Source organism: Sylvia atricapilla, chromosome 11, assembly GCF_009819655.1.
Source record: "Sylvia atricapilla isolate bSylAtr1 chromosome 11, bSylAtr1.pri, whole genome shotgun sequence".
Lineage (NCBI taxonomy): Eukaryota > Metazoa > Chordata > Aves > Passeriformes > Sylviidae > Sylvia > Sylvia atricapilla.
Window position 1 is genome coordinate 9,301,106 of NC_089150.1, and position 25,930 is coordinate 9,327,035.

At 44.1% G+C, this 25,930-nt stretch overlaps 2 protein-coding genes across 6 annotated transcripts in view; one reads left to right on the forward strand and one right to left on the reverse strand.

Moving 5' to 3' along the window:
* Nucleotides 1–5,572: 5,572 nt before the first annotated feature.
* SLC25A20 (solute carrier family 25 member 20) lies at nucleotides 5,573–16,959 on the reverse strand. Its single transcript, XM_066326549.1, has 9 exons — nucleotides 16,844–16,959; nucleotides 16,123–16,215; nucleotides 14,049–14,176; nucleotides 11,797–11,887; nucleotides 10,726–10,843; nucleotides 9,466–9,538; nucleotides 8,726–8,835; nucleotides 7,260–7,384; nucleotides 5,573–6,751 (listed from the first exon to the last, which is right to left on the reverse strand). Exons 1-9 carry the CDS (start codon nucleotides 16,946–16,948, stop codon nucleotides 6,689–6,691), a joined length of 906 nt encoding a protein of 301 aa, XP_066182646.1. The 5' UTR covers nucleotides 16,949–16,959; the 3' UTR covers nucleotides 5,573–6,688.
* ARIH2 (ariadne RBR E3 ubiquitin protein ligase 2) overlaps nucleotides 16,879–25,930 on the forward strand; it is a 36,329-nt gene continuing 27,277 nt past the window's right edge. For 2 of the 5 annotated variants that reach the window (XM_066326540.1, XM_066326543.1), the window contains exons 1-2: nucleotides 17,288–17,372; nucleotides 21,059–21,408. In XM_066326540.1, the coding sequence (XP_066182637.1) occupies nucleotides 21,160–21,408 (249 nt within the window). In that variant the 5' untranslated portion in view covers nucleotides 17,288–17,372; nucleotides 21,059–21,159. Of the gene's footprint in view, nucleotides 16,966–17,287; nucleotides 17,377–21,058; nucleotides 21,409–25,930 lie in introns of those variants that run through there. The other 3 variants (XM_066326541.1, XM_066326542.1, XM_066326545.1) reach the window with 3 other exon arrangements.

Sequence of the window (25,930 nt, forward strand, 5' to 3'; positions counted from 1 at the left end):
GCACGGAGTTTTGCTGCCCGGAGCAGGGTGGGGGCTCTGGGACAGCCCAGGGCGGGTGCAGCGGGTGGGCGGCGGGCAGGGACACAGCCCTGGAGGACAGCCCGGGCTCTGCCCACACACACTCCCCTGCTCGGCCCGTTCCCTTGGCTGCTGGCAGAGCGGGAGCAGCCCTCGCTCCGGCCTCCTGCCCACCGCAGCTCCAGGCTCCTTCCCGGCACAGGCTCTGGGCAGGAGCCGGGGCTCAGCCCCCGGCAGACGCCGGCTCCGATGGGAAATGGCCCGTGGGGCTGGGAGAACAGCGAGTTCCCTCCGCCGAGTGATCTCCTGCCATCCGCTGCCAGATCCTGAACTTTGGCTCCGGCCAGGAGGCAGTAAACGAAGCAGATAATTGCCTGGCAGTGAGCGATAGGGAGTCAAGGGTGAGCGGGCAGGGAGGGGCGGGGGATGAGCGGGAGGATTAGGTTTCAGAGGAAAGTATTTTTTTAGGATTTGTCTATGCAGGCATTCAGGAGCTTTTCTGAATCACATGGGCTTAGCCCCAGGAGAAGGAGGACTCGCTGTAATTTTACACCTTTTCAGCATTTCAGCTGGTTCTGCTGAAATCTGCATAGGGATTAAAGATAGGGAGGAACAGAGAATTGATTTCCTTGCCTTTGGTCTCCAGGACAAACACTCAAAGCTAAATCACAGTTTAGAATTTTTGATGGCGTGAATGGAGAGAGGAAGGAGCCAGCAGCTGACAGTAATAAATAACTATTAGGAAACAGTATTAGGAAATAGTACCAAGGAGAAATGTCACTGCTGGGATATGCTTTCAGCCTTGGGGAATCCATATCCAGGCAGCTCAACATTTACTTTAATATCCAGAGCCTGTGTGCAACTTCTCTCAGGCCCAAAGCAGCGGCAGTGCTGAGGGAGAAGCCTGAGCTCAGGTCTCCAATGAAGAAGGGAAGTCAGCTCATTGCACGGACAAACATCTCAGGCTTCCACCCTCCGTGCCAAGGGTTAGTGACAGCACTGTGTCCTTCAGCAAATCAACACTCAAACTGTCACTTGCAAAGGGAAGTGGAGCTTATCTACGGCCTATTGCTAAAACTTTGATACTGATTTTTATGGCCATGCTTCTAGTAAGCCTAGGGACAACCTGTGCATCATAAACCACTGAAACAGATGTCTGAGCTTAAACTGAACTGTCTGAACTTAAACTGGTGTCTGCATTCAGAGACAGATGGTAGAAAAAAACCTGTCCAACGTCTCCTTAATGTTTAGTTTTTTACCAGGTTTGAGATACACTTGCAGAACTATTCTAATACATTGAGGTAATGGAAAACGTCCTCAGTTTTATACACAAATCTCCCTAAATTAGAAATGGTTTTCCGTTTCAAGCATCCAGCATCAGGCAGCCTGGTTCTCCCCTTCACTGGACAGTTTCTCAGGGCAGGGTCTGCTGGGCAGAAAGACAGAGTGTGGTGTAAAATGAGGTCAGACAGAGCCACATGCAGAGCCCAACGCTGTGAATGAGCACAGCTGCCCATGATCCAATCACCCAAAAGGCATCCTGGAGAGCAGAGAAGAGGCAGGAATCCCAGCAATCCCTACACCCACCCTCCTGGGAAGCCCCTGCTGCAAGGCAGGCATCTCCCTGCCATCATCTGAGTCAGGAGCAAAAGTCCCCAGGATGCAGCTGCTGGAACAGCCAGATCTATTTTCATCCAGGGTAGCTGGGCAGGACCATCGAAACCCTTGGGTGCAGAGCACACTCGGTGCCACTGTCACAGTGCCACAGCATGCATGGCCTCATGCCAATGACTCAGCAGGCATTTTAGGCTGTGGCCTGGACAAGCCAGCAGTGCAGTCACACATTACAGCTGGAAGCAGGATGTCATGAGGAGAAGAACATGGGGTACCAATGTGCCCTTGTGGCAAAGAAGGCCACCGGCCTGCTGGGCTGCTTTAGGAAGAGCATTGCCACCAGGCCTGGGGACATGAACCTTCCCTGCTCTGGGCACTGGGGAGGCCACAGCTGGAGTGCAGGGTCCAATTCTGTGCTCCCTATACAGGAGAGGCATTGACATACTGGACAGTCCAGGGAGCACTGATGATCTGAGCAGAGATGGTGAAGGAAATGGAGCATTTGGAATATGAGGAGACTAGGAGAGATGGAATTGTTCAGCCTGGAGGAGGCTTCACGAGGATCTTACTGATGAGTATGGATCCCTGATAGGAGAAGGTTTAGAAGGTGGATCCAGACTCTTCTCAGTGGTATCTAGTGACATTGAAACACATGAAGTTCCCCTTAGACATAAGAGAACTTGGTTTTTTGTGAAGCTGCATCTGGTTGCCCCAAGAAGCTGTGAAGTTTCTATCCTTGGAGATGTTAAGAACCCAACTGAACACATTCTTGGGCAACCTGCACTTGTGGGCCCTGCTTTGAGCAGGAGGGCTGGACTGTGTCCAGAGATGCCTTCCAGCCTCCACTGCTCTGTCATCCTGTGAAAATGTGGGGGTGAAAACCACTTGGTTCGGGCTGTGCACAAGGCTGGTCTCTCACTGGCACAAACAGGATATTGACATAGGAGTCCTCTCATCCAAGAGGCAGCAGATAAAAAGAACAATGTAGAAATGGAAAACTGAACCAGTAGAGGCCAATTGGGCACATGCAAAGCTATGGGTGGTGCTTTGTGTATGTTGTTATTTGAAGGTACATGGCCAGTCCACCCTCCTTTGTGCATACCCCACAGAACTAGGAAGTGTTTGCCTATAATTTGTAAAAACACCAGCCAAACTGATGAAGATCAACTTTGAAGCCTGTCTCTTCCTCTGCCCAACAGAGTCCAGCAGCAGATGCTTACAGAAATAATGCAAGAAATAAAACACTAGATGTGCCTTCCCTAGCACACCCTCCAAATCCCATCAACCAGCAATTCAGGAACATCCTGTGCCAAGGCTTTGCAGCCCTATCAGTTTTCAGTAGATCTTGATGACCTGTTCTTCTGTGATTTTTTTTTTTTGCATTCTGTTTAAATATTGCTTGATCTCCTCCCTGTATATCTTGTCTCATGAGAAATACGAGTAAAAGCACCCTCTTGACATTGCTCACCATTTGTAAGATCTACCTTTCAATGTCCCTTTCCAAACTAGAGAGTCTGTACTGAATGTGCCTCCCACAGGCAGCTTCCTTTAATTAGACAAATTTGATCAAGACTGACTTGTCAGGGGTGTTCCAAGGACCTTTCTGTCGCTATAACAGTGCTGAGTGTGCACAAAAGGCACTTGCACACAATGGGCAGAGAAATGCAAGCACAGAAGATTTATCTGTCATGGATTACTTCTGGAATACTTCCAGACACCTTGAATCACCACTGGGAAAAAATCACTTGCATCAAAGCAGAAGGGGCCAGGAGGATGTAGAGCACAAAAGTCTTGGGGCACTCTATACTGATTTTGATATAGCAAACTCAGATGTTATCAGCACAAGGAGCATAAAGAAAAATATCGTTGGTATCACTGGCTGGCACTAGTGTACCAACTGCTACTGTGTGCCCTTAAACTGCAGATACACTGCCTGAATTCCCACAAGAACCTGGGCAATTAGAAAATAACATTTGAATGCAAATCTAGGCCTCTGAAAGCAAAAGAGTCCTCAGGGTATAGGAAATTATGCCTGTGTTAAAATCCTTCTCTCTTTCTGAGGCTGCACACATTAGAGGCAAGGAATTGGCAAATTTTGTATGGCAGAATCTTTAGACACATGAGCAGCTTTTTAAATATTTCCAGGATGCCTGGGTTTCAGTTTTTGAATAAGCAAGCAGATGTGTCTGATGAGCCTTTGCAAAGCTCTTCTTCTCCTGCCACTGCTGTTGGAAAGCAGCCTCTCATTCATGATTGTCTTCTGCCATATTTTACTTAGCTAAAAGTACCAAATGACATCAACCGTGGTAAACAACAGAATGTTATCGTGCAAAATACAAAGCTCTGCAAAACCCTTAGAGTGGGGAGAATATAGAATATAATAAGTCAGGATCTGAAAGGTTTAAGAAAAAAGTGTTAAAAGGGATGGTTTGGCAGAAGGAAAAGAGTCTACAGTTACTACTAACAACTGAGTTAGGAGAGAGCAAAGGGAATATTTCAGTCTTCCAGAGCAAGAACTGCTTAAGGTCACAGACTGGAGAGGCTCAGCTGGTGACAGCAGAGCCAAGGTGAAGTGCTAAGCACCAAGCCAGAGGCCAGTACACAGACTGAGAGTGGGCTCCTTGGTGCTCAAATGCAGGAGCTGTGCTTTTAAACCCAGCAGCTCAATCCAGGGCATTACTCATCCCTGATTTGGTCAAGAATTTTATGCTTCTCAGAGTCTGCAGCACTTCAGATTGATAGGACTGGGGTGGGAAGGAGCACTAACCATAGTGCACAGCTCGTCACCAAGCCTTGGGGATCTCAGCCTTCCTCTGCTTCAGCTCTTCCCAGCTTTCTAGGAGCTTAGGAGATGAACAGGATGCAGTTGACAGGGCAGTTGGAATGGGCAGCTTTAAGCATCACTGTCTGGAATTTTATGAAAGAATATTCACTTCTGTCCCTCCCAAAAAGTGTCAGTATTTCTGAGCACATAAATAGAATTGAAAATAAAATTCAGCTGTATAACACTTTTTAAAGCAGGAAGTTGCTTCTAGGTACCACAGCCCCAGCATGGAAATCAGAAAGAGGCCAGAGCAGCCACCAGAGCAGCATAGGCCAGCCTGTTGTGATGAAGCAGCACAGAGCCAGCAGAGCAGACCTGTTCAGCTTGAAACTAGCTGGGATTTAGCCTCAGTAAACCCAGAGCTGTGTTTAAAACCATTTGAGAGGTTTAAATCCTGTAATCACTTCCCCAAACCAGTACTAACTCAGTGTTCACACTCTAAGCATTGCATTCATCTGAGGAGGTGCAGCAGCCACTCCTGAGCACTGAGGAACAGGGAAGGTCCTTGGTGGGTACAGTGGCAGTGAGAATGAGGAACCAGCTCCATGTGGCTGAGATTTTCCAACACTGAGGCCACCCCTCCTGCTCTGTAAAACACAAGAGGTGGTCTCTGAGTTCCCTTATGGAGTTCCCTTATGGTTCCCAAGAGACCATAAGGTTCCCTTATGGTCTTCCCAAAAAAACTGGGAAGGAAAGTAGAATTCGAGGCTTCTTCAGCAGCATAGAATGGGAAGTTTTTAGGATGTCCCTTGCCTGTGGAAAGCTGAGGTGAAGGCTGTGTCCTCATGGTACTGGTCAACAGACCACACAAAGTATTTTCCACAAAGTGTGTTATTTGTTCCAAAATGTATTATTTAGTGTGTTGCTTTATAGTTAAAAATTTGCATCCACAATGCAGCACCTAAAAGGACTTGTATGACAAACATGCCAAATGCAGAATATTTCTTTCCACAACTCACATCAGAAATTGAAAAGCTGAAAGGCAAGGGGTTAGCACAAATCAAAGACAGCACAGCACAGCTTATTTCCCAAATAATCTCAGAATTAAGAATTGGAAAACTTTTGCAAAACTAAGCGTGCATGACCATGCAAAACGTAAATGAACCAAGGCACACATTCTAGCCAAGCAGCACCTGGTTTTATTGAGTTCCAATAACACTGCAACACAACCAAAAGAAATTAAAACCTTGATTCTTGCTTTTCAGTATTAGTCACTTCTCAAATGCAAACGTGATTATGTTTAATAATAGTAAGAGAAAACCAAGGAATAGGAGAAAGAATAAAGTTAGACAAGACTGCAGAGCCAGTGTCCTCTTCATCTGTCCCCCTTGTGTCAGAGAAATTCAGTTCTTGGAAGTGCTGTTAAATTTTCTCACATCAATGTCAGGGATTGAATCCCAGGACACAGCATTTGATGAATCAAATACACCACAGATTGCTATGAGCTGTGCTGTACTTTTGAAATCACATTTGGGCTTTCTTCAGTGGGACATAAAGGATTTTAGAGAACAGTTCAGGTTAATCAAACACATTTCCCCACTGGCTCCCTCAGTAAGGCTTAGTACAAATGTCAAACATAATTCATTTTGCGTCCTGGTTCCATAGAAAAGATCAGCGTGCAAGACCTGATATGGTACCTGCAACACCCCTCTACCCACTGAGACATAATTCTGGCTTCCCCTGCTGAGTTGTGTTTGCTGCTGTACGTGCACAGGAGATTAAACCCAGTGTTAACACAGAAACAGACACAACTGAAAAACTACAGGAAATGAGAACATTGTCTGACATTTCTTGCAGACACGACCATGTGCGGCTGCTGACTTATGCCCTGAGAGTTAAGTGCATGCTGCTAAAAAATTATTTTAAGGAAGTTTTTCAGCATTAATAGCTACATGTTTCTTCAGTAAATAAAGAATTACATTTAAAGATGTGTCCCCTTCTTCCATGAGGAAGTACTTAAGGTAGCACGCATGATAGTGACAGCTGTGTGTTAGCAGTGTCACTGCTGTGGTTGGCTCAGAAGATTTGTCACCCCTAACTCCTCACCAACTCTGTCAGAGTTACAGCTTGTATTTCTGACTGGCACATAGCACCACCTAAAGAATGTGAGAAAGGCAAAAAGGTATTAGGCAAACAATAATTCCTGAAACATTAAGTGATAATTAATTTATTCCTTTGAGGCAGACTTGCACTCTCTTCCTTCTCCTCTCTCGTTTCCAGACTTCTTAGTCTTCATAGACCAGGAGCAACCCAGTTAAGAAACTTCATAGCAATTTCAAAACCAAGAAAACATGCCTGGAAAAGAGAACATCGAACAAATAAGGATTCTAAAGATCTGTTTCAAACAAGGCTTTTGAAATGCTGCACTACGAATACCTAATGTGGTTTATATGGAAGGAGGAAGAGGACAAAAAAAAGTCTTGAAGCAGAGGCAAGAATTCTACTGTATCCCTCCACACAAAGGCTGAACTTTGGCTCTGTTAGGCTCATGATTTATTGAAGAGGAAGTGAGTCCAAACTTATTCCATCTTCTACAGTTGGAAGTACAACCAGTAGATAAAAACTATCAGAGAAAGTCAACAAAGAGTTTTCATGCAAAGCTTTGAAGAAAGATTTACTTGTTGCTTCTAGATTAAAGTACAGTTTTAGAATCTGGACTCCAACAGTCAAAAGTAGGTGCGGTGACAAGAACCTCACTGAAATGGTACAAGAGTAAACAGGCAGTTGTGTCCTCTCCAGACTGCAAACACTCACTGTGAGCAGCCACGTCCCCAAAACCCACTGGGAGTAACAACGTACTCACCGCGTTAGCGGGAAAGGCCCTGATCATCACAGCTGTGAACCCCTTGTACAGAGATGCAACTCCTTCCTCTCTGATGAGTTCCCTCAGCACATCTCTAAAGCCATTCGGGTATTTTCCTGCAGGAGCTGGAAGAGATGCACAACACATTAGCCCAGATGTGTGGCAGTGACAGGGGCTGAAGGATGTCCCACATGTAACAGCCCAGGACTTTCAACAGGTTCACACTGCTGTAGCAAACAAACAAGACAGCTGAGTAAAGGCTCAGTGAACAGAAGTTAGGTGCTCACCATGACCAATGAATTTACATCATTAAGTCATTGCAGGCAGGGAAGAAAGGAGAATAACTTTTGTCAGGGTTGGAAGTCTGGGCTGTTACTTGCACTGCTGTTCACAGCTCTTCCAAGAGCTGCACACAGATGATAAGAATGTCAGATATAAAAACTGATGAAGCTGGTTAATAAAAAATGATTCTATCACATGCCCTAGCTAAGAACAGCAACAGACTTCAAATGAAAAGCATAGGACATTCTAATGCTGATGTTGTGTGGATATGGTGAGGTGATTTTAAAAGCTACTCTACTCAAAAAACAATTTCTTCCTTCTCATGATACTGCCCTGAGAAATGCTGCCTCTGCCAGCCCTCTGAAGAGGTAATCCACAGATCAGCCCAGGTAAACAGAACCACCATGAACCCATGTCATCCACACAGCAGCACTAGGGACTGTCTCAGTGGAAAAAGATGAAAGCTGTGATGTGCTTCCCTTTTAGTCCTTGGTATGTTACAAACAACCACAGCAGCCATTGCTTGGAGAAAAAGAAATGAGGCTTCCTGCACTGATTATGATGATTTGTGACTCAAGAAAAATGGTCACTGTCCAGTGGGGAGTTGAGTCCACAGAGACAATGAGGAGCCTTAACAAAAATATTCATTGACAGGACTGGCAGAGAAACCAACGAAAAACCTGTCAAACTCTGCTGAAGCAGAAGGCCTGGGGCCATCCTAACTGTAATTAGGCCAAAGACATTAAAGAGCAGAACTGCCAGTCCAAAAGTAATGTTCTCAGCAAGTCACGCCCTGTTACTATAAACTGCAGATAGCACAGGCTACAATTTATACAATTATGTCTGAAGTGAAATAATAAAACCTCTCAAAGAATTACATTTGTAATGAAACAGCTATGACAATTCTATTATTATGACTTCTATGCTTAGGTTTCAAATTGGGTACCTCAAGTCAGGATTGTTATATTATGAAGGGGGCAGAAACAGAGAAGTGCAGCCCAGTGTGCCAAAAATTTGTGAGGAAACCGACTAGAATGCTAGCAACATCCTTGGGTTTTCCATGCACTTGTCTCAAGCAGCACCCAAGACATGTTGCCTCCCAGGTGGCATCTTCCATCACTGCCCACCCCATCCCCAGGAGCACCCCACTGAGTGTGGCCGTGACACACTGGAATGCAACTCACCAGTCTGGAAACGTGATTTCAGCACGTCTGGTGGAATGGCAACTGCCCAGTTGAAGATCCCAGCCAGGCCCCCAGCAAAGAGGATCCTGGGCACACTGAGGTCACTCACACTGCAGCAGGATCAGAGTGGGGTAGGAGGAAAAAGTGGAAAACAAGATTTTAAAAGGAAAAAAAAGTCAAACCATTGTTTTGACTAAGGTGACAATCAAGAAGACAGCCTGGCTGGCAGCCAGAAGACAGCACAATGCTGCAGACAGAGTGCAGTATCTGAGCAACCTTTCTAAGATGGACCAACTCCACACTAAAGATTCAAATCTATTTATTCAGCAGCACACACACACACACTGGGGGGAAAACAAAAACAAAAAAAAACAACCACCACCAAAAAACAAACAAAAAAAAAACACCCCAAAAAACCAAACCAACCAACTCCCCCCAAAAAATCCAACGAAGCCCACCAGCATTTTGTGCACATACAGGGTTGAAAGTGAAGAGACCTACTTTAAGCATTCCTTACTTGGTTAATAAGATCTAAAATGTAATCTGAGAGAAACTCGGAATATTATTTAAATTGTCAGTTAATCCCACACCAAAACAGCTCGACTAACAAGATGAGCAACCATTTCTTCTTTTTTAAAAATTTGTTTTGATGATACTGCTCTAAATCTCTTCGTAACTGGGGAGATTAATCAGCAGTGTCTGGGAAGTTCAGAAAATGATGACTGTGAGATTTCACTGACCTCTTTCCCTCAGGGGTCAGAATGTTCTTCAACCACTCGTACGTCATGAAGTACATTCCACTGGCTGGGACGTCTGGAGGGTAAACAACAAAGGCTGTGAGGAGTGGGAAACCAAAGGAAGCCCAGAGGCACACCAGCCCCATGCCAGCCCAGCAACACCACTAAGTACATACAGATTCCTTTTCTGAACCTCTTCTACAAACAAAAATCTTCTGCTGCCTTACACAGAGGAGTCTGAACTTTCCCATGGAGAGCAGGTGCTAAAGGCAAGAACTGGGAAAATAACTTTTCTGTCAGCAGCCTTTCAAACCAAACTGTAACCTGATTACATTACACTAATGATGAGACAGTCCTAAACTGTTCAAATTTCTGCACAGCACATCACAGCAGTGCAGGAACTTAATGGATTTTACACACTATTTGTTCTAATTATTCTATTTGGGGATTTTTTTCTGCAGTTGATGGGTCTTGTTTTGGTTTTGTTTTTTTTAAGCTACTCCCACAGCCTATTCTTATCACATACCTAAGTTGGAGAACCAGCCCCTATCTAGGGACATTGCCAGAGTCACACTGCAGGCTGCTACACTTGTATGAGAAGCAAAGGATAGAACAAATTCCTAAACTGAAGTAACAAAATACAGAAATTTCAGTTTTTCAAAGGGGAATTACTAAAATACGTAAAGAATTCTGGGTCTGTTAGTTGTTGTTGTATTTGAGAGAGGGGTCATGACATCCCAGTCCAAAATAACCCAGACTCAAAAGGATAGGAAAAGAAAAGAAAGCATAACTGCTGCCACCACATATTTTAAAGCAGTATTATACAGCAACAGTCACAGGCAGGCACAATCCTTCTCTCAAGGAGAAAAAAAAAAAAGAAAAAAAAGAAGGAAATAATTTTTTAAAAAGCCCACTTCTGTATGTTTCTCTTCTCTTGGTTCTCTCTGCTCCTCTCCTGAAGTCTCTCATTCCTCTTGGCTTCTCAGATCTTAATTACTTCCTATATCCCTCTGATCCTTGTCATCTAATCTCTTCCTCACTCACTGAGAATCTCAAGTTTATTTCTCAGGCCCTTTGAGGCACTGGAATAGCTCTGCAGACTGAAAAAAAAAAAAAAAAAAGAAAAAAAAAGAAAAAAAAATGGAAGATGGATGACACAGCCCTTCCAATTGGCTAAAGGGACAGTGACATCTCCCATACTGTGTCAGGCCTCTTATCCTACAGTCCCCACCCAGCAGGGACGGGGACAGCCCTGTCCCTTACCTCTCATGAGGGTCAGCACCGTTCCCTTGTACACGCCCCGGATGCCAGCCTCGCGGTACAGCTGCTTGGCACAGTCCAGGGAGCCACTGTACTTGGTTTCACCTGTAGCTGCCTGGATCTGCAGGATTAAAGTCAGAGTTTCTGACCAGTGAAGGTTTCTGGTTGATGCAGAATCATTCAGCCAAGGGTTAGAAAGCCTCATGTGTGTTTCCAGAGAGGAAGGAGCACATGCTCCTGCCTAGGGACCCTCTGCCTCACTTCCTCAAGCAGCTCTCACACTGAAGCTGAGGCTGTGGGTACCGTTCCATGCAGAAGACAGATTCTCCTTTATTTTTCCACAGTGTAAGTTTGAAACAATTCGAGTCTCTTAGGTAATTCCACACCGACAAAAAGTAGTCCTCAAATAGTTCAGCAAAATTCAAACCATTTGTAGGTGTATAAAGGCTCCCATGATAATATCCTGTCTGTCAGAACTAACATGTGACCACCCATCATCGTATTAACAGAGTTCAACACAGTCTGAAACAAGGAGAGCTTCCCACACCTGCTAAAGATGGCATTTCATTTGCTCAGGTTTACATTTTCCAACAATATGTTAAAACTCCCACAGGAGGTGCAGAGCTAACAGCCACCCAAATGTCAGATCACTGTTTTGAAATGCATTCCTTAGCTCTGCATGGGGAACTGTCAAGGTAACAGAACTTCTTTACACCAGAAAGTCTCATCATCTATCAGGTTTACACTTCTTTTTAAATGAAAAGTTTCATTCAGAAAAAAATTGACTTTTCCATACTTTTACGTGGACTGAGGCATCCATGGATGCCTCATACACTGTTCCATAGCATAAGGCTTGAGCTCTGTAAAATGAATAGAGCAATTAATGCTGTGTGTACTTATACTGTCATGGTGAGTTTGTTTAATGCTTCTTTGTGGCACAGCTGCATTAAATGACAGTTGTGTCAGTCCTGTCAAAAACCAGAACAGAGTAAATGCACTAACCAAAGAAATTCCTGCTAGGGAAAGACAAGACCCCTAAAATTAAATTCCCATCACCACCATCCAACGCCTTACCTGTAAAAGGCACTTGATTCTCTCTCCTGGAGCCATGATTACTGTTGTGAACACTCCTGACAACATGCCAGCAGCAAACAGCTGAGGATATCTGCCCCAAGGAAACAGAAAAGACCCTAACACAACACAGCACATAGGAAACGAAGGACCCCTGCATCACCAGATGATGCTGTTCCACATGAACATGGCAGTGGAACTTGAAATGCATCAACTGCTTTTATCAGTGCAGAAGTGCTTTGTCAATGCAGAGCTAAACATTTAAAATCTCTAGGACTCAAAGCACTGGTTCCTACAGCAACCACAACTCAGCTCGTCATATCCATTCTACTTGCTAATATTCCTCCTACCTTTTTTGCTATAGCATTTCCCATTCATTTTCATTCCCAACAGTCTCTTCCTCCAGTCTCCCATACTCTTCTCAGTGACCCCAGATTCCACACATATTCCTGCTTTGTAGCTAGAAGCCTCCTTTCCATAACCTCTCACTCCCTCATTCCTTCAGTCTCTGCCAAAGTCTGTCCTACCAACCTGCCATTATCCCAAACATTCTGCACCTGCTTTCGCGTGGCAAATTCCCCATGACAAAAATCCCTTAAACAAGCTGAGTTTCTCCATCACAAAACTAAAATCCCTTAAACAAGCTGAGTTTCTCCATCACAAAACTATCTTTACATCCAGCCTCCTGCTGCCTCCTCTAGTAAGACAACTTAACATCTCTGTTTAATCAAATTCCAAACCTTCCGCTTCTCTCCACTTGCCCAAGAGATGGCATTCTATTCCAATTCTTACACCCTTGTCTTCTCAAATTCCCATGCTATCTCCCAGACCATTCAGACCTCCCTCACCACTCCACACAGACCTCCTACTCAAACTAAGTTTTGAGGTTTTTAGCTCACCTTGGGATTATTCAGCCCAAGAAAAGGCAGGACAGGCTCCTCAGTTTTGTCTCCATCTTCTTCCTTCCACAACTTCCCTTCAAAATCAGCATGGGGAAATACAACCATCCAGCCTGCCTCTAGATCTATAACCACAGCACTAGAAGTCTGACCTTCATTTTTAGGTCCCATGTCCCAAGCTCACTGTACCTTCACTGTGTCAGGTCTGCACCCACAGAACAGCACAGCTGAGCACAGTGACAGTACATACACTATTTGTTCTTTTCCACTGCTCTGCTTGAAAGGAATTCTACATGAAGACTCAGAAAACTATGCTGTCCTTCTCCAACTTGCTCCTTAAAACTTCTTGTTTGTACCATGGGTATAAAACACAAGGCACTGAGGTGATCAAGCTGCTGGGAGTAAGTTCAAGGTGCACTTGTTCAGTCCTTATTGTTCCCCTGCCTTTTCCTTCAATCTTGCCTGCATGAGGACACTGCCATGGTATAACAGGGTAAGTGAGCAGCTGCCCAGCACCTCATCACTGCTTCCCTCTGAGCAATGGGAACTGTGCTGACTCCTGTTGCAGGGCCAGGTGTGCTCACACCAGCCCCGTGCAGGCAAGGCTCCAACAGAAACCAAAACACCCCACCACAGCTGGCTCTGTACAATGAGCTCCTGCTTTCTGACAAGCTCCTACCTAGCACAATAATAATGGGATAAAATGTTGCTAAGCTACAGCCCAGTCCCTGTAGAGATGTAAATCACAGCTCGGCAAACCCATTACAGGAGTACTTTATGGGTGGGGGGCTTTCTTCATACACAGGTTGGCTTGTAGAAAGCCCCACCAAGTTTTCTCAGCTTCCTATTGCTGTTTCTGAAGGTCAGACATGCCTTGAGAGGAGGGTTGCTCATAAACACCTCTTTCCAGAAATAATAATAAAACATTTTTATGGCTGTTTTCATATCCTAATGATGGGACACAAGAAGACTCATAACTATCAGGGAAAAGAGTTGTGAATGTTGTGAAGACTGCTTGACCATGAATTTATTGCTTCCATAGTTTCTGTTAATAGCAAGACTGTTGGCAGGCAATCATTATATAACTCTCACTGTACTCATCTAAACCGGAATTGTTCTTTAATGGCTCCTTCTTGCGTAGAAAGGGAATTGCATCGCACCTGCCCACACAATGTCTGTTTTTAGCCTGTGCTATCAGTCCCGCTTCCAGAAGCATTAAAACATGAGTGGTTTATTTTTCAGAACTATATTTATAACCTAGGAGAAGACACAAATTTACACCACAACTAAACGTGTGACAATGGAGCAAGAGCCTCAGGATGCCTTTCCCAACCGTCTGATTACCCAGGAACTCACGTCAAAACATCATCAGGTTTCCTCTGCTGGAGTCTTTTTCCCAAGCCAAATCCAAAGAAGCACACAGCAAACATGGGTGTCACTCCGATGATGGGAGCTGCCATTCCTCTATATAAGCCTCGGACTCCCTGCAAGAAACATTATCACGGGAATTACCTAGTTTGGCATAAACTTTGCACATATTTCAACTTGTTGAGAAGAGAAAGGCAACAATCCAGGATACGATCCATCTAACAGTCAAATTGATCAGAGGTATAAAGGGGTTTATTGTTCATTTGCAGTTATATATGTTTAGCTAAGGCTGAGGAGCTGCTGCAGAGGAGTTATCCTTCCTGGGAAACACTAGCACCACTTATGCCCTTCTATAACAATACTCATCATCTGTACATATATCTCAAGTACGAGGAAGTGAAGTTAAAAGCCACCTGAGTAAGAGCCTTAATTGATTATGTCAAGAGAGAACACTCTCAGCTACACACAGAAATACACTCGTGTTTAATTGGTAACTTGTCAAATGCACTAGCAAATGTAAAATCCTGACACTAAACCTGAGAACGCTGAAACTAATTCACTCTAGCTACAGGGGGAGCCAGGGAGAGCAACCAGAATTCCTTCATTCCCCACATTTCATTTTGGAACAGGTTCAAGAGCAAATTATTTTTTGTTTCCTACCCTAAATCCAAGATTTTCCCCCATGCAACATCACATTCCTGATGTTTTATACATTCCTGATGTTTCCTTTCATAGACTACACATATGAAAAAGTTCTAATGCAGATCCCAGCAGTTGTATTTATTTCATTTGTCTTGCCTTTAAATTGAATCTTTTCAAATAAAAAGGTGAGTTATCTTCCTAGATAAAGGCTAGACAGATAAATTACATATTTGCTGGTCTCTGCACCCCTTTATTCCCCCTGCCCCAATAAACCAGTGCATCCCAGTACATGCTGAAGTCTTACAGGCACAACTGGCTCTGCCATGAAATTGCACCTGGCTGAGAGATCAGCTACTGCTGCTCAACCTCCCCATGAGCATCGGGAAGCAAAAAACCTTGGCAGAGAGGTTTAATAGTTTTCTTTACAGAAATGGATGAGCATTGAGTAGGAGTAGAGAAGCAGCACTGCTTTTGAACTTCCCATCACAAGGCTATTATTACGGCTCAGCTCTGACGTCCGTGCTGCAGCAGGGGTGTTAAAAACTGCCAGGGATCCAGAGCTGGCACAGCATTCCAGTTCTTTGTGGGAGAGACCAGGGAAACAAGATTTGCTTTGGTTATATAACAACTTGTTAATACCACAATGGAAGTAGATTTCGGATTTGAGGCAGATCTTTCATTCAACAGGGAGTTACCTAACGAGATCCAGCAGTTAGAAATGAGACTTCAGGAGAGCAGATAAACAGCTGGGCTTTACAGCCATTTTTTCCAAATAATAAATAGCTGCTGAGAAAACTTAAAAAGCAGAAAACTGGACTCTCTGTCAATTAAAGACTTTAAATCAAGGCTGTGTGCCTTTCTGAAAACAAAACAGACTAGCTCAACAACATGATCATGATGACCGAGGAGTGAAAAACACTGTCCACATTCTAGAGAAGATTTAACAACTACTACAATTGGCACTCTGCTCTCAAAAAAAAAAAAAAAAAGACAAAACAATCTATAAATTTAAGATCCTCTGCCTTTTCATAGGTGGCATAACACCTTATAGAAGAAAGTAAAAGTAGTGCTTGTATCAACAAAAGTCATTACCTATTTTAGAATTTCTAGATACTCCAAATACCAGCAAAATTTTACTAAGTACAACAAGGCAAAAAAACCCAACTGCCAACATTCACTCCCATCTGTAACTTCAGATTAATATCAAGCTAATCTGAACCTAAACCATTTCTTACCAAAACAAGATACATGTACCTGGAGCGCGTGCATGCTAAGTATTCCCCAAGCTTTGTAATCTGCTTAAAAATGTTAACTAGAATCAATTTGACCAAAACCCCAAGAATTGTATGGTCTCTGGGGGGCATGATTCCATTCCTACATGTACAGCAACAACTGCTATATCTGGCAGGTGTCACAGTACCTCTCCAACAAGAGTCTTTCTGAAGCAGTCAAAGGTCCCAGAATAGAGAGGGGCTTGGCCAGGCTGTGGCTTAGGCTGGGTTTGCAGTCTGACCTAGTAAAGAGAGAGAAGAAATAATTATTTTATAAATATTACAATCTAAACTTTGATTGACAGAACGCCTCTGGCCGTTATGGAGAAGGTTTTGTGACTGGACCTGAAGATATTGATAGAAACACCGACATCATTTTACCCCTTTGCAGAAGAGAAGAGGTTGAATGTTAATGTAATGAGTAGTTAATGTATTTAACTAATTAATTACTAGGATGAGGTGTGGATAACGACCCCAGGTCCCTAGACCCCACCGGGTGAGTCCTGGCCTTCCCGCCGCGGGACGGGGCTGGCAGGCGCATCCCAGCTTCAATTCCTTTCAGCATCGGGAACACCGAGCCCTTTTCCCGATTTTTCACTATAAACCGGGACTGCGAGAAGCCCGGCCGCCGCGCCGCCAGGGGGCACCCTACGGCACTACAGAGGCCCAGTCACCCCTCTCTCGGCGCATACCGGAAGCCCGCCTCCCGCGCACTGCCTGCCGGGAGCTGTAGTTCTGCCATTGCGCCCACCGGGACCCGCGCCGTTCCCGCGCAGTTCCTGCCGGGAGCTGTAGTCCACCCCCCGGTGCCCCGGACCGCACCGAGCACCGGCCGCCCCCCTCGTCCCCGGGCGCCTCACGCCACCTCACCTTGATGGTGTCCAGCGGGTGCCCCACGAAGACCAGGCAGACGCCCCCGAAACCGCCAGCGAAGAAGTTCTTCAAGGGGCTGATGGGCTGCGGCTGCTTCGCCATGGCGGCGGCGGCGGCGGGTGAGAAGCGGGACCGGGACCGGGATCGAAGCGCTGCGTCCCTGCAGAGCCAATGCCTCCCCCTCCGCGCCGCGACCTTTAGCCCAGTGCGGGGCACGCCGGGAGGCGGGCGCGGGGCGGGCCGGGACCGGCGCGGTGCGAGGGGCCGCTCCCGGCGCTGCTACCACGCGGAGCCGCTGGCTGCCGTCACCGGTCCAGCCCGGCCCGGGGGCTGCTCCTGAGGGCGCGGGGCCGCTTCCCCCCGCACATCCGCAGTGGTTCAGCCGTCCCTCCCGTTCCCCCCCCGCCCCAGCGCCGTGGCCCGGCCCGGCCCCGCCCCGCCCGGCGGAGGTGACGCACCGGGCCCGGCGGTTCCGGCGCGCAGGAGGAGCCCGGGGCGCCGCGCTCGCCGCCCGCCTGCCCGCCCGGTAAGTGCGGGGCCCGGCCGCGCTGTGCTGGGGGGCTCGGCAGGACTGTGCTGGGGCTGGGGCCGGCCCGGCGGGAGGGATGCGGGGCCGCTTATCCGTGCCCGGTGCTGGGCTCGGCGCTTCGCCCTGGCAGAACCCGCAGCCCGAAGCTCTCGGGCTCCAGGCGGCCGTGCGGGGGCCCCTCCTCGCCCCGCCGCCGCCCGCGCTTTCCCCGCACGGTTTCTCCCCGCGATGTTCCTGCGCTGCCCTCCCGTAAGTTTGCGGCGCTCTGGCTGTGCGGGACAAGCGCAGGGGCTGGTCTCTCACGCATTCCAAAAGAATGGACCCGAGGTAATTTAAATGCCCTGGGTACAGCTCTGCCCGAGCCCAGAGGTGCCGTGGAATACGTAGGTATCCGTAAAACAACTTGTTAAAAGCGACGGTAGGTTAGAGAGGGCAGGAATGAAATGGATCCGATGAGCTGGGGAAGACAAGGCAGCCGTGATAGTGTGAACCAAGACTGGCAAGGGGAAGGAAAGGAGGTATACTCACGGGGGAGTCTGATACGGCTGCAGGGAGGTCCCTGCAGAGTCATCTGTGGCGGAAAGGATGGGCTGTCTTCTGGTTTCTTGGTCTTGGATGAAAAAATTCCTACCTAAAAAATAGTGGAGAAGAAATGGCGAGGTGTGCGCTGCATATGTGTGAGGAGGCAGTAGGGGATGGATCCAAATATTATGGGTTTGGGTGACATAGATGAAGGTGCAGTTCCCATTGATCGCCAGCATGGAGCTGAGGCTGTGGATGGTTTCAGGGAAAAGGGAGAGTGTTAGCCTGTCTAAAGGTTACATGGATAAGGAGTCCAGGAGGCAGACTTAAGCTGCACTTTCTCTGTTTTAGATAAATAAAGAGGTGAAAGAATAAAAAAGTATGAAATATTTGTGAAATATCAACAAAAAAAGAGGAGGAGCATTCTCCAATTGGAGGCGTCTCCACCAAAATAGTTATTAGAGGAATCCCACAAGGGTTGGCAAGAAATAAGAAAAGAGTGATGTAGTGGGACAAGGAATGAAGTAGTGGCAGGATGGAAGGCATTTTGTTTCAAAAGACCTTGTTAAGAATTGTGTTGCAAAGCAGGAGTCAGGGAAAGGGCACTGTTGGAGGTAATAGCCAGCAGAGGGTAGGGGTGGGTGTGTTTAGAAGTTCCTGCAACAGACTGGCGAAAGAGGGGTGACCAAATTGTATCACTGTCAGTGAAGATACAGAAGTATCTGGGATAAAGGTGGTAAGGAAGATCATCCTCCCTTGGGTAGGAAAGTGATTTAAGTATGGTTTAAAATTTATAATTTGGTCTTGGGAGTTATGGTCATTATTTAATCTAAATAATCCTTGGTTTTTTGACCCTGTCTTTTGAGCTTAACATCTTTATTGTCTTAAAAATTAGTGCTATCAAGTGGTAGTTCTATGTTGTCTTTGTGCTCAGAGAGTTTGATTCGGGCAGTGGGCCGAGCATAGGTGAGGTGAGTTTTGTTTTCCAAGTACCCTGCTTTGCTCTGTCCACAGAGAATGTGCCTTACCCTTGGTCTCCCTTCACTTGTGTCAGTGTGCTGTCCAGTTATGCTGAAAGTGAGCTCTTTCCTAGAATGTTGGGACAGGAGTCACAGAAGTCACCCAGTCCTGCAGACTGTTTCCTGCTTGATAAATCCATATGTCCATTTGCCTGTGCAAACAGTTCCTCTGTTTGCTCACAAAAATATATCCATTATTCTACCTGGATATCTACAAACATCTCACTGCTTGGATGTGACTTACCATGTATTGGAACAGCAGAGGACCCAGTGTTTTTGTGGGGTTTTTTCCTCTCTCTAGAGTGTGGAATGATCTGAGTGAGTTTGAGAAGTTCCCTGGCCTGTGAAACTTGCTCAGGCTTTGTGGTGGCTGAACAAAGTTGTTGCACACTGGGGTGTTGATAGTCCACACTGGGGTTAGAGGCTAAAAAAGTAATTCTTTTAATATAAGTTTTAGCAGGTAAAGATCCATTACTTCTTTTATGCAAGAGCTCAGTGTCAATGCAGATTAAGCCCAGACTCAAAGCAGGATAGAGGGAGGGACAGGGGTTTGGCTTGTGCCTGCCAAATCAGATTTCACATCTGTCTTCTTCCAGTATGGAGAGACTTTGTGTCTGTTCCTCTGAAGCCCTATGGAAAGCAGTGCTATAAATTATTTGTGTACTATGTATGCTGTGGATAGCTAAGGAATCAAGAGGCAGATGAAAGGAAAGAAGACCAGAATTCAGGGGGTAATGTAATTAGGTACTAGTCTTCAGCCTCTCTGGAGGTTTGTATCTCCTGAAATCACTGGAGCCCCTCAAATTAAATTGTACATCACAGTTCTTCCTGGTTATTCTCTGCTGCCTGGTCAGGTGACTGGAAACAGAAAAACGAAAAGCTGAGGAAAAATAATAAAAATTTGTGGTTGAGATTTCCTTTACACTAAAGTCAGGATTATCAAAGCTTTGTACCCAGCAGGTACAAATTGCAATACTGAGGGAATACATTCGAGTGACAGAGCTGACAACATAGTAATGCAGAATGAAGATGTATTTAAGGAATCAAATACGTGCTGCTTGTTGAAAATAGAGCTTTAATTTTAATATATATACTTTATATATAAAATTTGGTAACAGCATTCTTTTAATTCTTCTGTATTTAATATATTTGCTCTAAACGAAATAATTTGGTTAAATGGAAATTCACGACTAAATATGAGATGACCATAATTCAAGGTTGCTTCATGCTTTAGTGCTGAATCTTTTTGAGCTCAAATTCCTATGGTTCTGTCACACAAGCAGAACTAGAAGCAGAAGATTTGTAGTTCAGATAAGTATCAGATGTGTGAATTTTCCAAAACAGGTGAGAATCTTTAAAAATGGAAAAGTCAGCTGTTCTGATTATTCTTCGATAACAGCTGTCAACACCTGAGCAGAAATTTCTTCATCCAAAGGTAATAAGTATATATTGAAAAGGCAGTAAATAATAACTTTATTTCCTCCTTCAAATACAAGGCCCAAGCCACATCATATCCAGTAGAACCAATTTAAAGGGGTGAACTAGTTTCCCAATTCCTTTTGAGGTGGTATTGAAGACCGTTAAATTGTGTGCATGTGAGTGATCTGTTTGCTGGTCTTATTTTCCTAAGTCCCACTTAATGTCTGTGTTTCTGAAGCTATATGGATTTGTACAGAATATCACCGGTTGTACAGGATATCACAGGTTGCCTTTCTAGCTGCTGTGGTCATAGATAAGAGGTTTGTGTTTTTCCTGTTAATGAAATAGATAGATGCTGTTCTTCAGCATTTCAGGCTGCTGACAAAAACTTTGTCATAAATTCAGTTTCATCTCTGAGAAAATCTGTAAGTGAAGGTTATACAGCCTGTTTGCAAATGTCAGAAGTCATGGGGCCTGCGCTGGGGACTAGGATGCAGAGTAATAACCCAGTCTCCAAGGATTTGGACCTGTCATGTAAGAGCAGCCTTGGCTTTGGAGGTGCAAGAGTCACGATGTTTCCAAACCAGGGACACGCACAGCAGAATCCTCTTTACTGGGCCCTTGGGTTGGTCTGTTCCTAGCTGTTTGATCACCTATCTGTTGTTGACTTGGCACCTCTTACAATTTTTTTGGGCACAGAAAAAATTGTTTTTCCTCCCTTAGGAGACAGAGCTCAGATGAAATCAAAAGAACGATAAAGTTTGGAGGAAAAAAAAAAGGAGCTGCGCTTGCTTTCCTGGTCTGCAGTTTGGCAGGGCATTAAGATGTCCGTGGACATGAACAGCCAGGGCTCTGACAGCAATGAAGAGGATTATGACCCTAATTGCGAGGAGGAGGAAGAGGATGAGGATCCTGGGGATATTGAGGATTATTATGATGGGGTAGCTAACGACGTGGAGCAGCAGGGAGCAGATGCCTTTGATCCAGAGGAGTATCAGTTCACCTGCTTGACTTACAAGGAGTCGGAGAGCACTCTGAATGAACACATGGCCAGCTTGGCTGCCACGTTAAAGGTGAGGAAAGGTTTCTGCATTAACACAGGTGCAAGACAAGTCTGTGGTTGAACAGGCAAATGCTGAGAATACAGTTGTAATGAAAGTTGTGGCAACATATTGCTCTGGGGGGTTGGAGGAGTGTTATTGAAGGTCCCTTGTTCAAAACTGACTCAAAGGTTTACAATTGTTACATACTGGGGCCTGAAAAATCTTCCTTACTGAATGTTGATTCTTCTTTTTACAGAGCTGAGCTTCAAAATTCCTGAGTTATAACTCTTTGCATTAACACAATGCAAAGAGGGCATATAAAAAGAAACAAATCAAACCATGAATGGTGCAGTTTGGTACACCTGTGTTTGAGAAGATAACTGACAAATAGGAAGACACGCTAAAACTCTGTAATTCTAACAGAAACACTTTTCTTGTTTGGTTCTGGGAGAATAATCATGGACTTTTAAAGACAGATCAGCTGTCATGCCAGTTATGTTGCTGTGACAGTAATTCAAGTACAGTGAACTTGCCACTTCTTGGGGCAAGTGTGACTTAATTCATCACAGGAAAGTCACACTCAGAGTCAGCTCCATGGTATTATGCTCAATAAGACTTCTGTGAAGTTTTCTTTTTCTTTTTGTAACCAATTACTGTGGTGTCAGTCCAAAGAGGAGGCAGGCCAGAGGAAAGCAGAGTTTTCTAAGCTCTAGATGGGGACGCTGGGTTGAAATTGCTGTTGCATCTACTTTGTAACAAACCAGGTTTTCTAGTGCTTCCTCTTCTCTGGAACAGCCTCTGAAAGCAGGGCAGATGATGACTGCAGCATGTAAAAAAACCATGTTGGGTAGGTTTTGATTCCAATGCATTGTGTCTGAATCAAATCTAATTTTAAAGATGAGAGGGATCTCTTGATCTTTATTTGCACATTAATGGCCTGTAGAAAGCACATATATAACCATAAAGCCTGAGGACTATGAAACACAAACAACAGGCTTTAAAGGGCACCCATTATTTGGTGATTTTGCCATCTGTTGTGCTTGTTCCCAACATTTACCACCTCAGAAAACAAAGTTTTACTTCTTCTTGCTCTCGAACTTGTCTATGTAACTACTTCAAAATGTGCATTCTGAGCTCTGAATGCCTGCAGTTCCCTACAGATTGTCCGAAACTGGAGGCAACAGGAAAGTACAAATGAGAATAGTTGGTCAGCACTTCTGATCCAGCTGCCAGTTGCTTTTGGTTCTTAGCAATTAAGATTTAGAACAGCTTTTCTGTTCTTTATTGTCTGCCTTCAATATCCTCCTAAAAGGTGACCCCTGCCATATTGTTCTCTTGAATTTAATTACAGAAAGCAATACGTTTAGTCCTTAGAATCAGGCCTACAGTATTAAAATAAAATTTTCAGGAGCTCTGAAGGTCTCATTGAGCATACATTATAGTTGCCCAGACTATACCAAACTGCTAGCTCAAATCTCATCCCAAATAGTACCCAAGGAGAGAAAATCTAGATGTCTTTTATATCAAGAACATATTTACTGCATATTTACTTTTAAAATTAAGTGCTACACACTTTGGTTTGTGCATAAGAAGATGAAATTGAGTTTGAGTAGCAGTTTGGAAAGATGTGATCTTGTAAGCCATGCACTCAGGCTTTAGCCCTTGAAGTGCCAATTAACTCTTTTCTCCAGCAACAATAGTCCCACAGTTGCACTTTTATTGGCTATCTCTTATGTACCTGCATTTGCTTTTTGTTCCCTGGCATATTTGCTTACAATTCTTCAACAACCATGTCTTCCTTCCACTCTCTCCCACTCAAGGGAACCTGTGATTTTGTTAGTTTTCTGAGGCAAAATGGAATAGAAAGAACTAGTATTGAATTAATAAGCATAAAGAAGAAAGAAATGGAATGGAGCATGCTGAACTATTTATCATCATTATTTTCCATGGACTTAATGGATATGAGTAAACAGGGGTAGACTTTTTAAAGAATTGTATTAACTTCTTTTCTGTTAATTTGCTTGATCAGTAAAAACTGCTTTTTCTTTTTAAAACTGCCTTTGCCAATGTCTTGGGTTTCCTTGGATAGTGATGATTGGTTTTTTGGAGCATCTAGTTAATTTTGATTTCCTCTTCTTTACTCCTTTCTCCTTTACTCCTTTATGATAGATACTGGTTACATGGTGCTTTTTCAGCATTAGGTTTTATTTAAGGCAGAGTGGTTGCCCCAACAGGGAAGGCTGAAGGTAAATTAAAGATTATCTTCAGGAGCTACAGTGTTGAAGCCAATGGATGACTTGGAGTCTGAGTTATTTACTATCACAAATTAATAGATTAATGCAATTCCCTAAAGCAAATAAAAAATAAATGCAATGAATGGGTTTAAAGCTGTTCTCATTGGGTGATTCACTTGCTGAAGGTTAAACTCCAGGACACATACATGTGTATTGAGTGGGTTTTTTCTTTGTGACATATTGTCTACACACTTTAAAGACCAGAAACAGAATTTCAGATCTTTACATCTTCATATTTGTGATCTGTGCTGTTAGTGGCTAATAACAGTTTAAACAGATAGTATTTCATTTGCTCTGCTCATTAACCCTCAGCGTTTGGTTTTCAAACTGGTTTGCTCAGCTGTTTCAGACTGATTGTTAAATTCCTGTTCATTTTAAAGCATTGTAGTAAAGAGTGGTCTTTGGAAACCTTCTTGGCTGTTTGCATTCCCCATGAGTTACAGCTGGCCTTGTTCTCATTCTTGCTGAAGGCTCTGAACTGAGCAAACCATGAACTGGCTGGTTAATGTCAGGTCAGGTGTGAACACCCTACACGTGTTTAAAAGTTTGCATACAACATTGAAAGAGAAACTCTCTTCAACAAAATGCTTGTGTTTTGTTTACCCCAATTAGAAACAACACTCAGTTAACATCTGATGTCTGATAAAAGCATAAGACTCTGCATGTAGGTAAATGTATGTCTTTGTATCTCGTACTGTCATAGGAAACTTTTGACTCAAATTCTTCTGACTTGCTTTTTGTCAAGTGCAGGAATCTGAATAGAAACATTAGTGCAAGCAAGGCAGCAGTAGACTAAACCTGCTCTGCTGTGTGGCAGGTCTGTGACTACATTAGTGGTTATTCCAGAACCATACAGAAGCTAGAGAGATTTAATAAGTGTTACTCTGAAAGTTTCTCCTTAATTTTGGTTTTAGTAAGAACTGTGAGTTCATTGGTTTTCAAGGAAAAGAAGAGGAAATTCTTGCTCCTTGGTTAGTGCTGTTAATATGAAGATCTTAGGAAGGTTCCTTTAATACCCTGACTAAAATTAGGACAGGTTATCTCTGTTGAAACACACCAGAAGAGAATCTCGAATTAATACCCAAAACTGTGCTTCTCTGACCAAAAGGCTTGTGAATTGAAATAGGTCACTTTTAATTCCTCAAAAGGTCACTTGACTACAGTCAACACTTGCAAAGGACAATGCTCTAGAAAGCAGAGCAGCCTGTATTGCCTGCAGACCATCAAATGAATTCACAACAGTTCTTTTTAAGAAATAAATATAAATTATAAGATACAGCATCTTTCAAAAGTAATGAATTAAAATGGTATAGTAGTAACTTTGCTTTTGAGATAACTCTCTCAGTTGTCATTGAGTGATTGTGGGTCCTGCTGTGGCTTATCAGTACATGCAAACAGTGTGATACTCAGCAGTTGTACAAACAAAGCTGAGCCTGTCACTGGCAAGCAATTAAGTGTATGGTGATATCATATTGTTTTTGTTTGGTAATGATGCTTCCTGGCTCTGCTGAGGGTCTCCATACATATTTGGAGTATCTGTAATGTTTCAAGTAACTGGCAATGGTTTCTCTGTTTCAGTAATGAGGTAGATTTATCGAGTGTTACTTTTTGTTGTTGTAAACAACAGATAAAACAACTGCAATTAGAATTTATGAAAAAAAGTTTACCTTGACTCTAGGTGTTGGCAGATTGTCAGTCATGAGGAAGTCGTGATCTTTCTGCATATTTCTGCTAGGAAGGGAAGATAGTCATCCTGTTCTATAGGAAACTAGAACTCATGTCTTTCCACTGAAACCAAAGGAACTGTAAGACTGAAGAACTTACACTTTTCACTTTACTAATTTGAGTGATCTGCTAATATCCTTTTATCAGAGAGCAAAAAGCTTACTTCCTGTGCTTCCTGAAATTACAGCTTGTGATGTGGGTTTTTTTTAGCTCTGTTCCTTGAAGAGTAAATCTTGGTAGATGCAAAAAGTATTTGATAACATGACATAAGTCTGTTAATCCGTGTTATCACTAATGATCTTTCAGAGATAAACCACTTTTTCATATATTCTGGCTCACCATACTGATGTTGAATCTTTTCTTGGAACCAGATTAGTATTTACTCATGAAAACACAGCCCTCTGAGGCTGCTCCACACACTCAAATTGCACTGATACAGAGCAATTAGTTTGTAGAGCTGCTTGGTGAGAGCTGGCAGTGCTCCTTTGCAAATACCATCTCCAGCAGACCCAGGGTCATGTGCATGGGGACTG